The sequence below is a fragment of the Onychostruthus taczanowskii genome, unplaced genomic scaffold (assembly GCF_017590055.1).
Source record: "Onychostruthus taczanowskii isolate IOZ18803 unplaced genomic scaffold, ASM1759005v1 scaffold35, whole genome shotgun sequence".
Taxonomy (NCBI): Eukaryota; Metazoa; Chordata; class Aves; order Passeriformes; family Passeridae; genus Onychostruthus; species Onychostruthus taczanowskii.
Genome location: NW_024500905.1, coordinates 7,596,182 through 7,617,885, shown reverse-complemented (window position 1 = coordinate 7,617,885; position 21,704 = coordinate 7,596,182). Strand labels below are relative to the sequence as shown.

Below are 21,704 nucleotides of genomic sequence, written 5' to 3'. Positions count from 1 at the left end.
TAACAATACCTGAGATGCATACTAAGTTCACAAGACAAAAAAAGCCCCGAACATTTTGACTGCCATGGCAAGTGTCTCAGAGCTATGCATTAGTTTCCATTAAGAATCTATAGGTTTTTCAAAACTAAGTTGGTCATTCAGAATACACAAGGTTCACCTTGGGAAAATGCTGAACTACCACTCAACTTAATATGCTTCCTCATAATTAAAACACACCCAATATTCTTCTAGAGTAAAATAATTCATGTATTTTATACAACACTGAGGTTTTTTCACATCTCAAAAACACTGAGAGCAATACAACTTTTATTTCACACTGTGAAGTTGTTTCAATGGCTACAGTGCAATTGTTTGCATTAGAAACTTCATATTTCCTCATCCCCAAAATCTGGCTTTTTTATGCAGCCCCCTAACATATTAGCATTCTAATTCTGAATATCACAAAGAGAAAGCTGCCAGTCTCCTGATAGCACTACTGATGATGCTGACCACTGTGTCTGTATATCTTGGTACACATTCCATCTATTTCTACAGCTCCAGTGCCTTTTTTTCAGGGAAGGACATTTTTCCTCTGCCCACCTGTTTACACTGCAATTCTGTGAACAGACAATCTTTCAAACTGTATTTTGATATAGCTTTATGCTTTTCCAAATGTAAACTTCAGTTTCTCCCATTTCAACTTCTTCCCTGATTCTTCAGAAATCAAGAAGACAAAAAAAGCAAGCACAGTTTCCTAGGAGAAGGAAGCATGTCTAGCACGGCTCCTGCACAGGTGACTGCTTGGGCCTCCAGAAGTATCTAAATGTCACAAAGTGCAAGACCAGCAGCTTATGAACTACTTATAAGAATAATTTCATCACAAAATTTCCAAATTGTACGTGGAATTACCTGCATCTTTCTATATGTGTTTTCAAGATCAGCAATCAGAAGAGGTTTTTTCCTACTTGATAAACTACTCTGCATATCAGTATTTTTAAGAAGAATTCAGAACTGAAAAAAAATCAGATTTTGGCTGAACAACATTTAACATTAATTGATTCCTCTTGCCTTCATGTGTTTTTGTCTGAGAATCGGAGGCTGTGAACATAGAAGATTTACCTCAGCTAAAAAAAAAAGGCAATATTGCAGGATAATTGGTATAGCAGTTGTTTACAAAACCTAGTTTAAAAAACCCTTTGAGACCAATTACTGTACTTCTGTTCTTGGATATATCATGAACGCTCAAAGATACTAGAAAGTAGCAACAGCAGCTTTATGATTATTATTACTATGGTAAATACTTGCTCTGAAAAAATAATTAAGAATAATTCCTAGCTTCAAATATGTAACAGGAACATTGAAATAGTAATTACATTGTTACAAAAGCTTATTTAACACAACTCAATTCATTTTATATGAATGAAAGGCTGCAGCATAACTTGGACATTCCTACCAGGGCAGTTATTTAAGAAAATAAGTCTGGAACATACCTTTATCAGCTTATCCAATGCATCCAGCCTGCACACTGCTTGAAATGGTCTGCGATCAACAGGACATGAAGCCTTTATCTGAAAAATTATTTTTCTTAGTACAAACTTGGTAATGAGCTAAGAGAAGCCTAATTTTCTAAACTTTTATTCACTATTATAGTAGCTTACAGAAGCACACAAAATCCCAATTTGTTCACAGTAAGAATGCATTTGGACACATTATCCATACACTCAGTATTTTGTTTTATATAAGCAGATTGCTCTTTCAGGAAAAAAAATAAAGGAAACCACAATAAAACCCAGAAGTTGTGTTTAAAAAAGGAAATACATTTAATGCATTTTACATCAAGTTACCTTCATTTTCTGGTCTTTTAATTCCTTTTAGATAACTGATTTTATACCAATGTGTCCTGATTTTGGCTGGGATAAAGTTAATTATTCTTAATAGCTGGTACACTGCTTTGGATTCCATGTAAGCTTAATGTTGATAACACACTGAAAAGCATAACCATGTGCAAATGTCCTCTACATTTCATATTGTTCTAACATTTTATTTCTTAATTCTATTTTCAATGGGACATGTGTTGCATTGTGTCTCCCCCAAAACATAAAACTGGTAATGCAAAAAGCAAACAGTGGTTATAATACATCTCTTCTGTTGCTGTCAGCAGACAACAGATTACAGACAAGTGACGCATCTAAAATTTTACAAACCAATTTTCAAGAAAAGGGAACTGAAGGCTATTTTATCCTACTGTTTGATGGAAATAGCCATTTATTGTTTTTCCCTGATCACCTAAATGCTCTCTTATTGAGGATGCACTACATCAGATAGAACACACACACAGAACAATAACACATTTTTAAGCACAGAAATGGGAAATTTCAACTGAAGTGCCACGTAAGTGGATCATGTAGTGAATCAGCTTTAAGAAAAATCCACATTAGATATTAACTTTTGCTGTGAGAGAACTCTATTCTTTTTAATTCCAGATATGTTTGCTGTAGGGGCGCGGTTCTTTGTTTGGTTTGGGGGTTTTGTCATCATTACACCCTCCACACCCACCTTAATTCCACTGGCCTTCAGAGGCTAAGTTCAACACTGTAAAACAAAATTAAAAAACCAAAACACACACCCAGTCTCCAGCACTAATTCAATGACCAAGATGAACTGCAAGCCCTGAAGAGGCATATAATTTCTGCAATTTAGAGAGCTACAGGGTTTCTATGCAAGCAAGATGCTGTACTAGAATTACATAAGCAGCTAGGAAAAACCTGCATATGAACTCTGCCCCAAAATCCAGTCATGCACTTCATTCCTGTCTTTTCATCTGGCCTTCTAATTTTCCAGTTAACTCTGTTAGTTTCTCAATTTCAAGGAGTGCTCAACTTCTCTTTCGCATACCAGCCCCCAAACATGGAGCATTCAGGAAGTTTCTGAGCTTCTGATTTCAACTGAAGTAGATAGAACCAAACAAGATTGATTTAAAAAAACCCCAAACCCATCAAACAAACAAACAAAAAAAATATTCCCAGGGGTAGTTAAAGCCATCACCTACCCTTTGATGCTCTGGTATTTTGTCCTAACTAAAAACTTCCTCTTTTGGGGGATACCATTGTTCTCTGCAGTGTCATGGCCCCAGATAAGAAAACCATATTGGGTAATTAAGCCAGTTCCCTAAGGACTCAGATCATGAAGACAGTTCTTGTCCTGTAGTCAAGGCACAGCTAACCCACGGTGACATAGTAGTGCAATGTTCCATCGGGATGTTTGATAGCATGCAATGTACTGCAGCTTCTGAATCCACTGCAAATATCAAGGTACATACTTTCATTCTTAGATATACCAGATTGTAAAAGATAGGAGGATGTTATTTTTCTTAGCTATTTTTATTCTCGTTTCAGAATCTACCTCAGCTGAAATGTTTATTCAATAGAGTCTCTTCCTACATTAAATTTACAGATGAATCTCAAGTTATCTTCCCAAGTTTAAGTCACAGCAAGTTACGTTTATTCATTGCAATAAAGTATCATAGAATAATGTTACCAGCAGCAAATCCAAATAACAGCTGTTTTTGCTCCACTAGAAAGATGTTCAATGTTCAATTCTTCTGAACAAATGTTTAACAACTTAATACAGTTTTACACAGTAGTAAAAAGGGAAGAAAGCATTCTGGAAGAGTCAAAAACTACCATTAGGTTCAGATATGTTCAGAAACAGCAGATGCTCTTTCCCCTCCTACTCAGTTGCTTTTTGTAGCCTTAGCATTTTCTGTAAGCTGACAACATTATCACTAGAGAAATTCCAGTAAACTCAGGACATTTGGTTGTACATCCCCAGTCCTCAGGTGGAGTACAGTTGTTGGGTACCCAACAACTAGGGTTACTTCTGTCTAAACATGCATCAGCTAACAAAAAAAAAGCAAACCTTTAAAATGTTGGAAAAAATGGAAGAAAAAACCCAAAGTTTTTCCCCTGTCCCTTTTCCCAACAGCAAGACAGGATTTATACTGCTACAGAAAGGAATAAAGATAAAAAAAGCCAACATTCATTACAAGAAGCAATTATGAGGAGTGGTGACCTTTAACTCATCTTTCATAATTTTTGAGAACATGGTTCAGGTAACAAAGGTGTTGAGTCTTCTTTCCTCACACGCAGGTTAGCAATTCTACTCTTCTGAGGTTTCCGTTCAGGGAGCATTGTAAGTAACAGTGAATGTACACTGTACTTTTTGATAAAGAGCATTGAAAACAAGAACAAGATGCTGAGATGGAACAAGCCCAACGAGCAGCTACCACTTTTACTGTGCACAAGGGAGAAGGTATGTGAAATGCATCAAAACCTTAGAAGAATCACAGATTTTTACAATATCTTTTTTTACCATAGCTTTAAAAATCAGAACGTGCAGTATTTAATGTAATCATCAATATCATTAGAACCTCAGCACGGGTATTAGTGGCCTGCTTTCTTTGCTTCCGAACAGTTCTTTCCTTGGAAAAGCACACACTAGTAGCTCAGCACACTTCAAAATATCTTTGCTTTATTCCCCATATGAAACTATTGAGAGTTTTCCTGTTAAACCTGATAACTCTACAGTGATTTATTCTCTCATCCATCCTGTGATATCGAATAATAAAAAAAATTCGCTTCATAAAATAAAATAAATAAGCATTCACAAAAATCTGCAAGCCCTGGAAAGTTATCCACAAGCAATATATTTCTTCTTCAGATTAAAAAAAAATTGTATTTTATTTGTTTTTTATGACCCTCCAGAAAAATCTTACTTTAGCTCCACAGGCATAACTTAATCTCTATATTCCTGTAACTGCTAGAGCAACACAGAACTGTGCTCTCTAAATTCAAGGAGCAATAGTCCCCAATTTTAACTGCATCACTTCAAACAGCATATGAACAAAGTAAGATAAGCAAAAGGATGAAGCAGTTACTATATTCCAGCCAGGAATTTTCAGAAAGCTATACAAACAGGTGCAAGCTAACCCCAAAACATATTTGGCTGATAAAATAACTTTGACAGATACCCCCATCTCATCAAGTTCCATGTTATGAGGTTTCATAGCAAGCAGTAACAAGACGCAAGTACAGAATTCAAGTTGCTGCAGTAAATCCCTCCCCATTTTTTTCTTCAAGTGGCTCATAATAAAGTCTGTTCTCCAAATTTTGTATTGAAAAGCTGACACAAAAAGAAATATGATCCTGCACTCTTAGATAATCTGTTAAACACAAATAATACCAGATTCTCCTAACTAAATTCAGACTTTAAGTGAGATTTAGACTGTTAAAGAAATATCTGTATATTTCACTTCACCTTGTAATAACAGTACAGCAAAAAGCCTACAGTAACACCTCCAGCTTCAGTGAACAGGGAGACCATTCCACCACATGTAGTGAGAAACACCACATTTTAATGAAAGTAGGAAGACATCAGAAAATGCACTATTTTCTAGAAGCATGGAAAAACTTACCATTATTTTTTTTTCAATCTACTTTTAAAAAGCAAGTACATTTAAAAGTTTTATAGTTACACTTTAAGAAAGCACTATTTCTGACAAGTCTTTTTTGGAGGGAAATATCACTCATAATAAGGATACAGAGTGCAAAAGAGCAGATTAGAGTTTTAACACATGATCAGTAGACTACTTAGTTACAAGTCTAAACTGCTCTCTTCTCTCTAGCTACATGACACAGTTGGCTAGGTCTTAAATTCTAATCCAAAATTGCCATAAAGTGTTGACAAATTAAGTTTAATTGTATTGACACTATTGGAAGAACTGGAGTAAAATGAAAACCACTCACTTTTGCACTGTGCTTCAACAGCATTAACATTCATAAGTAGCTACACAAATGTTCTTGCAAAATCACAAAGTAGTTGAGGTTGGAAGAGATCTCTGGAAGTCATCTTGCCCAACCCCCTGCTTAAGCAGGGAAATAGCCAAGAACAACTGTATACTACAAAGCAAACGTGTAATTTGGAAAAAGATATCTAAAATCTACACTTTCCAAAACAATTTGATTAATACAGTTTTTCTGAACATCAGTTCTCAGACGAACTGTCTACGTAGAGATCACTTCGGGTATACTTGAACAATAAGGTTTTTTCCACTGTTATTTTTGTGGTTCTAGGTTGTGTTTCTCTGAACACAATCTATGTTTCGTTCATTAGTGTCATCTTAAATCTTGCCCACAGTGCACTGTACTGCAGATCACTGTGGAGGTTGTTGCCACTTATGCTGATTCCTTCCTATATCCTTCAGAAAAAAAGAATCCAGATCAGAAAGCATACCCATTAAGAATCCCAGTTATCATACAGGTAACTCTCCTTAACCTCAGAAGAATATATATGTGCAATAGCATACTCCACACACACTATGATCCAAACCTTGTATGAGCACAAAGACAACAATTACTCTAAGAACTGAACATTAACATAAGAACATCCACTAGAAACATACTGCAAGACAGCTCTTGGCGCCAACTGCTTTGTTTTATTTAGTCAACTACAGATCTTGTACAGGGCCTACCTGAATATGCCCCAACAATTTGGAGAATTTATGACTGTACATACTCCACTTCAAACTCTCCAGATGGGGAAAAAATAATGCGGGAAACCAGAACCAGAGCATGAGATAAATAAGTTTGATATGTGAGGGTCACTGAAATCAATGTCTGTTAAACAAACATTGTAATAATGCAGACAACACACTAAATCTTTTCTTCAACACTCATCTCTCATGACAGTTCATAAGAGGAATTAATAGAAGAACAGAGATAGAAATCTCCAGTACATTTCTTAGCATGCTGAAGAACAGAAAGGAAGTTAAAAAGCCTACAGTAAATATTTATTGTTTCTAAGACTGTTTTCTTTGAATACAATAGAAAAACAAAGAGAGATATTTTTCTCTAATGCATACAGGCAAGACACCACAGCTGCTAAAGCAGTTGTCTTAGCTGAGGTGGTGTTATCTACTTTGTGCACATTTGCCACAGACGCCTAGTTAATTTTTCTTTGTATCAGTTTCACTTAAATCCTTTCAGAACAAATTACTACAAACTAAAACATGTGCTTACCAATGAAAATACAAAATACAAGTTTATCAGAAAAAAAGTTTAAAAAATTAGTTTTGGTCTAAGTAGTTTTAATGTACTAATAGTATTACAGATGACAGAAACACAATGTAATTGCTTCCTTTGGTGTAACATGACATTACTGGTGGTGTTTAAAGACCCTAGATAGAGGAATTTTGTTGTTGGCTAGACCCTCTCACCTTTTTTTATGTGGCCGGAATAATGTTACCACATACATGCTCTTTACACTGAAAGCAACCCTTCACTTACACTGTCCTTCTACATTCCCACTGAAGGGTGTGTCCAGTAAACTCAGCTCCTGATTTAGCACCTTTTATTTTTTATGATCTTCCAGCACAGACTCGCTGAAATACAAAGCCTCAAGCTTGAAAGTCTTTGTTAGTAAATTACACCATGTTGGTTTACAGCAGTGGTTGACAGCTGGCACAGGATAACAAACATTTATGTTAATCTTCACGTGCCTGCTGAGAACAGCCCCCAGCAGTGACTGGGAGAGCACTAGTTAGCATGGCCAAAAGCACACAAGTTGACAGCCTACTAGGAGAAGAGTTCAATAGTATAGGCAACTGATTTTGTGCAAAGTAACGCTCTCAAATGCCACAATTAACACAGCCAAAGAGAGCAGAACAATTCAAGAAACATATTACTCTGAAGATTAACTCCTTTGTGGGGATTCTTGGTCTGCCCCTCACTTTTCTTTTAGGCTTTAGACCTCTTTCTTCAAAGGGAAAGAAAACACAGTACTGACTCAACTGTAATGCTATTTAATTCTGAAACTAAATGTTCAGATTTCGCCAACAGGATCAAATGTATTAGACCTGTTCCATGGCAAGTTTCCTACCCCTCTTTAGCCTTCAGAATAAAGGCAATTTTTATATACTGCTTTTTTATTGCTTTTAAGTGATTTTTTTTTTAATCTATATTCTCTCACTTCTTAAAAAGTAAGAGGTTCAAAATGTTATAACTGCTGCTTTCAGACAGAAGATCTGCTGGTACAGGACACTTTACCGCAGTTGCAATGTTGAAAATCTCCTGTAGATTGAAGAGGGAGCAGAACAGTAAAATTCTTATCTTTTGCCAAACTATCCTGGTTTTGATTAGAGTCTACATAGTTACATTAAAAAGCCATAAACTCTCAGGAGAACAATGATTATGTACAATTTGAAAACAACAGTTTAAAGAAGCAGCTTATCCTGTTATATTTTGTAGTCCAGATGCAACACAGAAAAATAAAATAAATACCCAACTTGAACACAGACTGCTGGCAAAGCCTCTAAGTGTATGGAGCAGAACTGAAGATATACAAAAGAACATGTAAAAAATGTGAATATCAGTAGCTTGTTTTTCTTTTTTTTAATTTAATTTAATTCTCAATTTTGTTTTTCTTCAGCACTTAAAGAAGAAAATACCATTTCTAAAATAAATTTGTTTATACTCCAAAAAATAATCTTTACCCAGAATCAGGCAGTGTATTTTTTAAACAGCAGGTAATTTTTGTATCTTTTTTATATCTTCATTACTCAGAATTACTTAAATTATGATTATAATTAATCATGAGCCAGAAAAATCCTATGCAACATTTCTCAAGAAAAGAACACATTCAGTTACTACATATTAGTAACAGGCAAAAAAGCATGCAGCATCAGCATGTTTTAAATGGTGACATGCTTATAATATTTTTGTATCATTCAAATCTACAGAACCTCATCTGCTTCTCACAGCTGAAGCCTCTGAACTGTCACCCAGGTTTCAACACTTATTTTGTCACTTTACTTTTAATTAAAACTACTAGATTAGGCAGTGGAGTTCCATGAACGCAACAGGCCTGGCTGTCAAGTAACCTCAGAAAAGGAACCTGGCTGGTTTTACCTATCTGATGTTGCTGATGAAAAGCAGGAGCAGCCTTATGCAGCTTTAGAAACACCCCCACATCTTTTTTATGGCATCACATCTACTTTACCTGTCAACTTTTAAGACAAGTTGCTTTTATTCTATTTGAATAGCACCTCAGACCACAAAAAAAAATTTACCATGACAAGAAAAATGTCGTATCACTCACCTGCCCCTTTAGAACAAGAAAATTTCTCTTCCTTATTGGGCTTAAAAGCATCTGTTAGACAATGTGAATAAACTCGAATCCAGCAGCGAGCCAATATACTGTACTGCTTCCCTGTGCATGTCACTGTTTAATGCTTTTCAGCTGTCATTATAGCAACCAGCTAAGTCACTCAGGGTAAAATTACAGGTGAGAATTTCCTCTTCCCTTACAAATCAAATTGCTCCAATGAATCAAATGCAAAACAGAAAATCTGGCAACAGGAAACTTCGTTTATCATCTGGTTTGTAAATCTAAAGCAATTTTAATGTAATAACCTTTTTTTAATACTTTTTTTTATATGAAGTTCATATAAATTCTTCAGAAAATTGTGTTACCACTGGCTTTCAGTAATAAATAGCGCAAAAATTAAGGTTAAAACATAGCAAGAATAAGCATATTGCATATATACATACCAACCAAATGATACCAATGCTCTAAAGGGAACACTGCAACCAAAATCATCATTTACTTCAAAAGAATGAAAGAAACCAAACAGTGGTCTCACTAAAGTGACAAACGAATTCAAGTCCATAGAAGCAGGACACAAGGCAGCAACCTCCACTCATCCCAGTACAAAGCAATATTAGTTTGGTGTTTTATACTGAAAATATAAAAAATTGAATTGAAAAAATTACAGAAAAGGTAAAGACACCAGACTGAATGCAATTATTGCATAACATAGCTGAGGGAAAACAGACTAAATAGAACAAGGTCATCGAGGATTTCTTCAACAAGTAATTTTTCTTTAACATTCCAGAACTATCTACTAAGTTATTGACCTAGAACAAAAACCAGCCACCATTAAAATGATTTTTTTTTTCACTACAGCAGTAAAGCTTTTAGCTGAATTCTTTTTACAGGTAGAAAACTAAGGTTGTATCACTCATTTTGTAGACTCACATGAATACATATTGGTCCCAGCCCTGAGTTGACACTATGACAAACAACCTTAGGGTTATCACAAAGTAAGATTAAGCTAACAACAATGCAATATTATAGCATGTACATAATACTGTCTGATCTTCCAAACAGCCACCCACCACTCTGTTTACTTATCCCTAATCTCTAGCAACTATTAAGTTATTGCCTAGTGAAAGAAAACTCAAAATACTTAATCGCATTAATAACAAAGTTTTCCAAAATCTATTTACAAATTGGTCACTGAACACTTCTGTGCAAAGCCAAAATCTGTAACTTAAAAAAACCAAACAAACAAAAAAAAACCTGTAGGTATTAGATGCAATAGATTTCATTGAAAAATAAAAACACACCTTGGTGCTCAGTCTTACCTCAGCCCATTTAAGAATACAAGTCATGCAGAAGGTGTGACTGCAGTTCTCAGGAAACCCAATCTCTTGTTCTAGAAGGCAGTTCAGACAGATGGGGCACGTGTTGCCATCATACAATAATGTAGAACAGGAACAACTTTCCTCGTTTTCTTCACCTGGTATTATTAGAAGTTTTGACAGTTTTTGAAATAAAGTCCTTCTAGATTTGAATAATAAAAAAGTAAGAATTCTTTCAAGCACTCCTCTGGCCAGCTTCTTGGAAGCATTAGACCTGAAAACTTGAATTCAACTTGCTCCTAACTAGAGAAAACTGTGTTTCAGATGAAGAAAGCTAAGCAACTTATTTCATAGCCTTCTGTACCAATCTTTACCATCAAAACAAAGTTAATTGCAGGGATATTTCAATAAAGCAGATATCACAGTGTTTTCTCTTGGTTATGTAGTCATTTAGACATAATTCTCCTACATTCTTTCTCCTTGTGTGTTTACACTCACTCCATGACTTAAATTACACCAGCATATTCTATATTATGTTATATACATATGGTCTACCTTTACTTCAGCTTTTCTGTCTTAGAATTATCAGAATCTGAATATCTTCAAATATTTACCTAATCATATACATTAAATAAATAATGCTCCCGATTTTGTTAGAGTTGGAAAGTGTTTTCAGAATACAAAAATGTATGAACTCTTCTTCAAAGAATTTTACTCTGAATAATTGTTTTCTCTGAATAGCAATTGCTATCAACATTTTTGTTTTGCTACCAGAAGTTAACAAGTAATAAAAAGAGAAGAGACAGGAAATTATTTGGGGACCTCACACGCCAACACTAAATATTATGAGAGAGTGGTTATATTTACACAACTTATTTCAAAACAAGCAGCATACTAATTGAGAGAGCAAATGAAAAATATCAGACCTTCACAGCTTGAACCTGAATAATATGCTTCAATATTTTCACACACACAAATTTTACCTTCCATGTCTTCATAAGTCTGATCCTCAGTGTCTTGAATACATTGCTTTCTGTTCTTCATCTTACAAAATGTAGTCTGGAAAACATAGAAACGGTTCATTTAGATTGCAACTTGAAAATAAAAAAATTAGTGAGTATTCTCTATTGTAGAGTAGAAATACATGGTATTAGAAGTTAAGAGATCATTTACAATTTATAAGTATCATTATTGCTGTCTAGCAACTGATGTTTCCAATTTCAAAATTTCCTTTTGTTCAACAGATGCGAAGTTTTTGCAGTGTTTTGAGACTACCACTGGTGCCTTTATTTTTAAAAATGAGATATATTGTGAAGTTTCCATGCAAACGACCCCATGCAACACTGCAGTAACTAACACCTGCAAACTGCCCTATGCAAATAGTTGAAGCAACAAACTTTAAACACTCTGGCACCAGAAGAGTTGGTTGTTTTACAAGCTTAAGAGTCACCGTAGTAGTGGCAAGTGAGAAAAATGAAAGCAGCTTATATTTGTATGACAAAAGCAAGAAGGAAATAATTCAAACTAGTAAAAATGTAGAGAAATTTGTATCAAACAAGGGACAGGTTACAAGCACAGGTGCAGTGCAGCATCATGAATGGGGATGCAGTTTTTAACTGCTCTGTGAAAAAGCACAGATTAAGTACCTCCCAGTGATTCACATCACAAAAGTTGAAAGAATTTGACCATACATAAGAAATAGCAAGTATATGTTCTCTGGAAGCTTACTTAATACATGTAGAAAGAAACACACTTGAAAAAATTATCTATACCAAGGACTGAATCTCCCGCATTTCAAAACTTCTGTAGTCACAGCAGAGATAGTATACACATCTAAAACTCCAACCCAAGCCCCAGAGGGAACAACAGGTTTCTTCAAAACTATATGAAGCTTTAAAAATTATTAGTATTTAAAAGGACAAACTAAAACTTCAGAAGACATTGAAGAAATCGGAGATTACCAAGATCTGCTACTCAAGCATTCAAACCTGAAGCAAACCAGCTGAGGTTTACTCTCACACTTCGACAAGACACTTTGTTTTGCTAGACGAAGCAGCAGGACAGAGCTCCTCAACTAAACTTCCTCCTGTTTCACTCAGAAACTACAATACTTTACCACCAAGACATCCAGAAGAGGGAGACACAGAATTTTTTCCCCCAAGCTTTTCTTCTGATCAAGTTTTTATTGCTTGATCTTGGCAGCAGAAGTGTTTTAATTATCATTTTTTTATACTAAGAAAAGCAACTCTGCTGCATATTCCCATCACATATACTTCTCATTTTCTTAGGCAACCCAATAAATCAGGACTCAGATCTGTGAGTCTCAAAACACAGGCAGTTTGCTAAAGAAATGGTCAAAACTGTGAAACTGATTAGAAACCTGCAATTAGAATCCAAACTGGCTTCAATATTCCTATCACAAATTACTTGATTCCCCAAAGGGAACATGGCAATCAATCCAACTGAGAGTGGGGGAAAGTGAAAGGACAAAGAAAGAAAAGCCTGGATTTAAGGGATTTCCCCCCTACACTGCTATCGCATTTTTATATCTAAAATGATTTCAAAAGATATCATTAATACATGGCATCAGCTGTAGGCTGGTTACCAGCACTAATACTAGCACCAACCGAACTGCAGCCAATGCTGTAAGCTGCGGGCAAGTTCTGTTGTCACAACAGCCACTGTCCAGGCCTCCATCTTTTGCAAACTAAGCAAAAGGAAACCCAACCCAAGTCAAGCTGCTCCTTTAAAATTTCATGTCTTCAACAAGCAAAATCTGCGTGAAATTAGAACAGGTAAGACCACAAAAACCACATTTGAATTTAGGAAATTGTGGTCTGTTGCTTTCACTCTGATTTGCACAAGTGGCTTTGGCCCCAGAAAGTGTAAATCATGCAGTAGTGCGCAGTACAGATGCTTTTATACACAAAACACAAGAACATCCCTTCTGCTCTACATCTTCAAACCTCAGCAATGCTTTACAGAAGCTGAAAATTCCACGAGCTGTACTCAAACATGTTTCAACCCTAGAAGTCCCAGGACACCTTATAGCTGAGGCAGTTTCAAGACAAGATGAAGAATTCTACTCTCTACATACATCCACAGAAAATTATTTAAATAGACACAACCTAGATACCAAATTAAGGAGTAGCTTTTGAGTTCACACTTATTATAACAGAGGTCGTGAATACACTAAAACAGATTGCAGAAACAGAATACAGAAGCTCTTCAAATTTGTTTTTCCCCTGAAAAAGTAACCTTTTGCTCCATTGTACTCTTTCTAGACACAGACATCCCATAAATTCCAACACACTTATAATTAGAAAAACAGAAATCCTAAAATTCTGACAAAGTATCAGTAATCCAAGACATGCAGCAACTGAAAACATTTATGTGGTGTTACCCATTCTTCTCACAAGCCTATTATTTAAACAGATACTGAGTGCTGCTAATGCATTTCACAGATCACTTTGCACAGCACAACTTCATCAGTTTGACACTGCATTTTGCACAACACAGAAGAATTTAATACTACTGAAATTTTTATAAATAAAGTAAAAGATATAATCGAAATTTACACACTATTTAACTAATTAACTTTGAAAAGACTGTTTTCTCCACTACTTTAAAAGGGGCATCACAGGCATTAGAATAGCAGAAGAGTTAACGCTGGACTGTTATTACATTTATATGATTAAAAACAGAGCTAGGAAGAGAGAACCTGGTGGTTTAGAAAGAGCAAACAGCATAAAAAAATAGAATTTTTCTTATTTTTCCCATAATGTGATAAGAACAAAAAAAAAAAAAAAAAAAAAGGCAAAAAAGCAAAAACCACCACCAAAACAAAACCCAAAAAAACCCACCAACAAACCACACCCCTCTCCAAACTCTAGATAATCCTTCCTAAGAATGCCTAAAGACAGCATAACATTACAGCCAAGATGGTATTTTTCTGGTACTTGTACATTCTCAATGGAATTACTTTCTAAAAGAAATATCTTACTTTATTTCATATTTGACATAAAGGTATATTAAACTGAGAACAGTGATCAGAGACACTAGCACAGGTACACAACACTACCTCATTTCCCTGTTCTCTTAAAATAATTAAATGTTTAACTTTCCAGGCTATTCTTCCAAGGAAATTAAATTCCTCTTCTTGTTTCAATGGAATGCATCTGCCAATAAAAGTGCTTAAAGAGAGCTGACTGTAGATTGTGGTAAGGATTTGTCCTTGTCCATCTGAGGAACACAGCTTCATGAAGAACTTAACTCCAAAAAGCAGACTAAGTGCCATGCACACATTAAACTATTTCCTATATCACAAAAGTACAACTGTGATTCACACAAACTACTTCATATAACTCACAACCTAAAAATACAGATGTATTTCAACACTAATTCATTGTGCATGTGGAAAGAAAAGACTTGGTCTGTTCAAAGTCATGCCTCTTAATTTCTTAATGAATCTATTATATTGTAATATTAAATAGACATAGGAAAAGCATTGCATTCAAAAAATTACAGAAGCCTAGTTGTAAGTGACACATTAAATTAGCACGTGCCTCCTTTTTGCCTAACTACAAGACAAAGTCTTTACAAGCATTCTTTATACCCTGTAAATATAATGCAACAACTAAATACACTCTTCCTCCAACACACTAACAGTCTAGAGACTTATCTACACAGAAGTACCCCAGTTCAGCTGGAAAGGGGGATGGAAATCAAGAACACATGCAGAGAAGTCTCCAGTGAGAAAGTGCAAAATTAAGCCAAAGATACCTTACTCATTTCTGCAACAGATTTAACTCGGGAAGCATTTGTAATCAAACTTTCAGCTTCTTAGACACATGTTGCACTAATACTCAGAGTAGCATTTACTTGACTGTTCTGTTTCTATTAAAAATATTTTATTTTAAAAAGGATTTGGGGGACTCTTAGTTGTGTTTTGATTTTTTTAATAACTCGAGAAACAATCAGTTTCAATATGAAACAACAAACATATATTTAGTACACAGAATTTATTTGCTTAACAAACAACAACACCTTTTAGCCCCATCAATGTTTGGGCAGTAATAGGTAGGACTCTGTTTCTCCCTATGCATTTTCATAGTCATTAAGAAACCTGGGAAAGACATTTAAGCTGCTCCCTCAGCAAATACATTTTTAAAGAAAACAAACCTCAACAACTAGTCACATTCACAAAAACAGGTTTTTGTTGGTGGTGGTTTTTCCTATTGTAGTTTTAGTAGTTAATGACAGAACATGTATCCTCTGAAGTTCCTCATACGGGCTCATCCTAATCTCTGGACCATTACTGGGAACATGTTCAGCTGCTGATGAAAAACATTTTTAAACATTTTGCCAGAACTTTTGTGCTGTCTAAGAGATGAGCTGAGAAAACACTTATAATTTCCAATGGCAGTTGAACAGTTGAAAAGCTTTTGACCTACCTGTATCACTGTGCCTAACACAACAGATACACCAAAAAAAAAGAAGAGAAAAAAAACCCACATTACTGGGTATTTGTCTAAGTACATCAAGAACCTTCACAGCTGTTTTATTTTTATTTTGGAAAAACATCTGATTTGTCAGAAGAGCCTGGAAGGTAGACTTGCTTCAAGTGACAATTGAGTAATGTTGTTTGCCCTTCAAAAAATGAGGGCTACATTGAGAATCTGGAAGCACTTATCCTGGATTTTCTCTTTTGTGCAGTAAAATCTCTTGGTCCGGCACATTACTGAGAATAGAACCAACAGTGGCACTCAAAAGCAGTCTTTTAAAGAGGGTCTTTACTCTTTGTAAGCTCAAACTGCACCTTGTCTGCATTCCCAAATCAAATCCCATAGAACCAACAAAGATGAGGAGAAAGAAAGACCAGTGGTATGCCTTGGGGAATAAAGAGAGTAATCTTTTTCTATAGGTGGTTTAAGCCTATTCATGTAGATCCAGTGTCTTGGAAAGAATCACTGCTATTCAGACAAGGAGATACTGCTGATTTAAAGACTCTTTCCAGACCCTCTAAGGATGCAATTACCCAAGAGAGCTGACAGCTTGCTGCCACCCAAAGAAGCAGCTATGTGTCTCACCACCAGTGATGGTGAGCAGACTCACTAAAAGCCATAGGGGTCCAAAGACATTGCAAAATGAGGGAGGGAAGACATAAAAAGTCATTGCCCCTTCTGGCAGTGGTAAGGTGCTAAAAAAGCCTCAGACTTTGTTGTCAAACTGCATCCCCTTCAAGGACACAGCAGTACCTAGCTAGATCAGCTGCCAGGTCCATGAAAACACAAGGTAAAGTCACAGGAGAAAACTACCAAAGCCAAATGGCTAGAACTATACCATACTAAACAGTACACTGATGTCTGTTGCTCTTCTCCTTCCCTACACAAAAAAAACCCCAAAAAGTCACCCCACCCAAAGCAACACAGTGGATATTGTCCTCAGATTTTCCACAATCTAGCAGCAATATACATGTATACCTCAATTACAGATGCTGTGGCTACAGCTATGTTCCTGCTAGGATCAATGCTTTCATTTTTGTGGTCCACTCAACAATAACAACACGAATGGCAGCAGCAAACACTCACTCATGTCCAGTCAGCACTGGACAGGACAACACCATAACTGCCTCCTAAACAGGGGAGGCAGGCACAACTCCATCGAAATGTACTTGAGAACTGCTGCAGTGACTCAGATGCCGTGACTCAGATGCAGCAACTATCCCTCAGTAACCTGTCTAACCATCCAGAAAATCAAGAGTTTTAAGAAAGACTTAGAACCATACAGGACACACACACACACACACACACACGGTAATCACCTTCCTATATATAATGCCTATAAACTGTCTCAAAACCTGCAGTACAGATCTTGTTAAATCAGTGGCATAGGCAGTGCTCCTCAATGAAGTTTAACAAAAGAGTACCTGCAAGTCTTAGGCAAAAAATAAGAGTAGTAAGAAAGATGCCATTTAATAAGACCTCACATATTTGAGAATATTCTATAAACTGTGGGGGACACCATGTCTTTTACAGAATGTTGGGTGTTGAAGTGCTGCTACAAATCAGATTGAACTCTTAGAGTTTAGCAAGCAAAACGTTCTGTTTACTGGACAGTGTAAAAAGGTAGAATGGATAGCAGAAGTTTAGGATCTCTCCTGAACTCATTTTAAAGGTGATAATAAACTGTGGAGAAATCTGCTGAAGTACACAAGTCAATGTACATCAACTATCCCACAAGATTTTCAGTATCTGGCAGCAGCTGCGAGGTTAGCCTATAAGACCATGTGACATTACATGTCAAAGTATAGCTGTGTGACACCTCTATACTATCAGTGTCTTTCAGGGCAACCACTGACAACCAAGATGGCCCTGTGTTTAGGTAAATTCAATTTACAGAGAAAAAACTAGATAAAGCTAAACTTGCCAGTCAGCAAGGAACAGAAAAACAAAACAAAAAAAAGGCACTTAGGGGAGTTAGTTGTCACAGTGCAGCTTAATTTGATTCAAAGTATATGCTCCCAGTTGATCAATCTAACCTGTAATATAAAGTTATGCTTGTGTCCCAGCTGGCTCTTTAGTGACACTTCTCAAGTCTGTGAGAAAACCCTTTCCTACTCTGCTAGAGGACAAATTATGTTACTCAAGCCTCTGTCAGCTCTTGACAATGCAAAAGCAGCAAGGGCAAAGCTGTGCAGCTTCCCTACATGCTAAACTAAGGCAATCTTGCACGGTAGCTCCTCAGTAAGTCTGCACTGATAACATTGCTTTCCAAAGATGTTCTGAATTATATAAGTCAATTCCAGACCTAATCTTTACAGAAGTGCACAGCTGGGCTCATAACAGCCATAAGGAGGAAACATTCTTTGGAGCTATAGTTAAGTCCCTTGGAAAAAACAACTTCATTTATACAGAAGACAGGATGAATAAAACCTTCTAAAGACTGATACAAGGCAATGAAATGTGTATTCACAGAAATTAAAAGCCCACCTATTTTTCTTTCCAAGCCAGTATTTTGAACAGAAGGCAACGTGCACTGTGCTGCTATCTCTCCTGTGCATGCACGCGTATGACAAGACTCCCAACAGAAGAAGCTCTACACCACAACCACCCCTGTAGGAAGAACATGTGTTTGCCACTGGCTAAGTCACATCATTTCGTATCCTGACAACAAAACACTGAAATACTGCAGTAATTACCAGAATAATGAAATTACCAAAAAAATATGAAAGAGAAAATAGTGTACATAACATGCTCTCACAGAATCTAGAATTCAGCACTTTGGTGTTTCTTCTAAGTAGTCTGTAACTAAACTGGGTGAAGTTGAGATTTACAAATAACAGGAACTCATTAGGCATTAGGTACTATTTTCAAAGTGCACATGGTCCAAGCAACTAAATTGAATCAGCTTAAACTCAAGACCTTGCCTTCTGCTGTTCAGGCTCCTTAGTCACATGCATACTTTTGCAGCTGGAAGGGATAGCATTACATACCAAAGTCAGCAAAAATGGCTCTGCCATTTCCAAGAACACGGTTGTTTTTTTTAAAGTACTTTTTTCTAGCCACTTGGACGCACTAGTATTTTCATGCTTTCCACCACAGTGCAGACATTTGGCAGTGGGTCACGAAGAGTAAGAACATGCTTTCCACACAAGTAACCCTTCCAAATACAGCCATGTCACAGATCTGGGGGGAAAAAAGTTTGCATTTAGTCAATAAATCTTTGCTAGTTGTTGCATCTAATTTCCCCCCGCCCCTAAACTTCATCTGTGCTTAGCATACACAAATAATTTTAAGTTCCTATCCCACTGCTACACAGCACATACAACATTCCCACAAGATGAATGAGCCTACTTCAGCCACTGCTATGGCAACACAGCAGGACTTGTTGCAGTCATCTCTCTGATGCTAAAAAAACTAGAAAGACCATCTTTAGTTTTCTTAATACCATCCTAATCATACCCAAATAGCCAGACTCAAACATCAGGGATGCAGGAGCTGAACCAGAAGACCTTGCAAAGACAGAAGCAGAGAATAAGACTTTTTAACAGGAAAAGGAAAAATGATAAGCAAAACTGATGGAGTAAGACTGAGCTCAAATTAAAAGCTCAGGGGCAGCAGCAAGAAGCATATTTAAGATGCAAAAAATAATGGGGCAATAGAAGAGTGGTAGGTGATTAGAGAAGCATCTTGAGCTGTAGACAAAAAGAACAAATGCAGCAAAGGAAGAAACAGAATGCAACTGTCCAACTATAGACTACCACTATTTTTTTCTTTTACCTAAACTACAGTACTCCTATTTTTTTGCTTCTGGATGTTGAACCCCTGCAAAATGAAGGACATTCTCTTAACAAAATCTATGTAATGCACAGGCTTCCCTATAACTTACACAGGAAAAAAAAAAGGACTACAGGAGATTGCATAGAATGACAGATAAAAATAGATTTGATAAAAATACCCTGAACTTGAGTCCTCTATTGAAAGCACACTGTTCTTTCATTTGAAACATCAAATCAAAGGTTTAGACTCGTGTCATGTTTATGACATATTCATGATTTAAAAAATTGCATTTCTACAAAAAAAGCCACAGATTACAAGTAAAATATACAGACACTGAGTCAAAAACAAGTAATAGAGAGGAAATAACATACCTATTTAAAAGCACATGTTGCCTCTCTGAGGCATACACTTTAAAAAAAAAAGACACTAGATGAATGCTATGGTGTCAAAAATACAGTCCTCGAGCTCCTTCTTGCTTTGAATAACAGCATTTCATAAGCTCAGGTCAAAGACCTACACTAACCTCTTACAAAACCTGAACAAAAATAAATGCTGCATTTGTGGGAAAAGAGAGCTTGTGAAGGATTTATGACTACTACAATATTTTTAAGGATAATTGTATTTTGTACAAAATCTCCACAATATCTGTAGAATAAGAATGCATTGAATGCCATTTCAGAAGTAGAAGATAGATGGGGATAAGCAGTTTCAATTACTGTTGATCTTGTTTTCACAGCCCTTACTCAGCAATAACTTTCAAGACAGCTAAAATAAAGTTAGAAAACCCCAGCCAGGAACAGAAGACAGGTTTGTAAGAAAAGTTCCTTCTCAACATGAACAGCAATGCAAAGAAAGGTAACACAAACTACTAATGCAAGATGGCAAAATCTGAACTTGAAAATACAACCTGAACTTCATCACCTTTCCTTCCTTTCCTTCCAATTTGTGAAGTGAGTCTAATAGATAGTCATGCTAATCACCTTTTCACCTTCACCATATATAGGGCATCAAGAAATTATCTACAACACAACAGTACTTTACTGTGAATTCTTAAGTGACCAACATAGGCTTTGTTATAATTGTTATTCTATGCCATAACAAAAAGAACTTAAACTTTCCATATAACAACACTAAAAGCTCCCCACAATGAGGAACTCCATAGTCATTCAAAGTTTCTTGCCAGAATAAGAACCACAAAATAACCATTGGAACGCACTAACTTATCCAAGACTTGCATAAGGTACCTTTCTTGCCTAGGCTGATGAAATTGCATCTTAAAAATCACAACTGCGTAGATTTAGAGAGAAGAATATATTTTACTTTCATTGTTATAGGTATCTTTATTTGCTAACATCTCTAAACCAAAACTCCAATGAGCTCAAGGTAGCCCTAATAGACTGAATTTCTCCAGCTGTTTCATAGGACTTCCAATTACTTTTTATTACACCCATCTATCCACAATGATCACTATCTCCTACCTAACAACTGATAAACCAAGAACATTTTAAAAAAGCAAAACTGCATATATAAAGTGCTTATTCAGTAACTATATGAAAAGCATAGGAGAATTTCATTGTGCCTCCTATGTCCAGAACTGCTGAAGTCATTCACTCTGAATAGTGAGCAGGCCAATTAAGACCACATGCCTACCTTCAGATTCTACCTTAACATCCAGATTTTTAATATCAGTTCAACTCATTTTCATGTAAGTGTCTCCACCTCTCCTGTGGCATAGCAAGAAAAGCACAAATTTTCATTGCTCCAGTTTTGGCCTGTATTGCTATCTAAAGATATGGACAGAGATGAAGACTTCTAACAGACACTAATCACATGGAATTTCACATTCTTTATTACTGCTGGCAGTCTAACAAAAGCCAGGTCACAAGACAGAGACAACAAGGGTTAACTCAATTGACATTTCCAAGCGATTTTGTACTAGCTTGAAAAAGTTTCAAATACCACTAAA

The 21,704-nt window shown here is 36.2% G+C and overlaps 1 protein-coding gene across 7 annotated transcripts in view; it reads right to left on the bottom strand.

Annotated features, from left to right (window-relative positions):
• The window catches only part of SCAF11 (SR-related CTD associated factor 11), a 47,432-nt gene that overhangs the window by 19,967 nt on the left and 5,761 nt on the right, over positions 1 to 21,704 (bottom strand). For 5 of the 7 annotated variants that reach the window (XM_041411195.1, XM_041411194.1, XM_041411189.1 and 2 more), the window contains exons 2-4: positions 11,441 to 11,516; positions 10,461 to 10,615; positions 1,470 to 1,547 (exon numbers count right to left, since the gene is read on the bottom strand). In XM_041411195.1, coding sequence (XP_041267129.1) covers positions 1,470 to 1,547; positions 10,461 to 10,615; positions 11,441 to 11,501 — 294 coding nt within the window. In that variant the 5' untranslated portion in view covers positions 11,502 to 11,516. Of the gene's footprint in view, positions 1 to 1,469; positions 1,548 to 10,460; positions 10,616 to 11,440; positions 11,517 to 18,951; positions 19,145 to 21,704 lie in introns of all 7 variants that reach the window. The other 2 variants (XM_041411192.1, XM_041411191.1) reach the window with 1 other exon arrangement.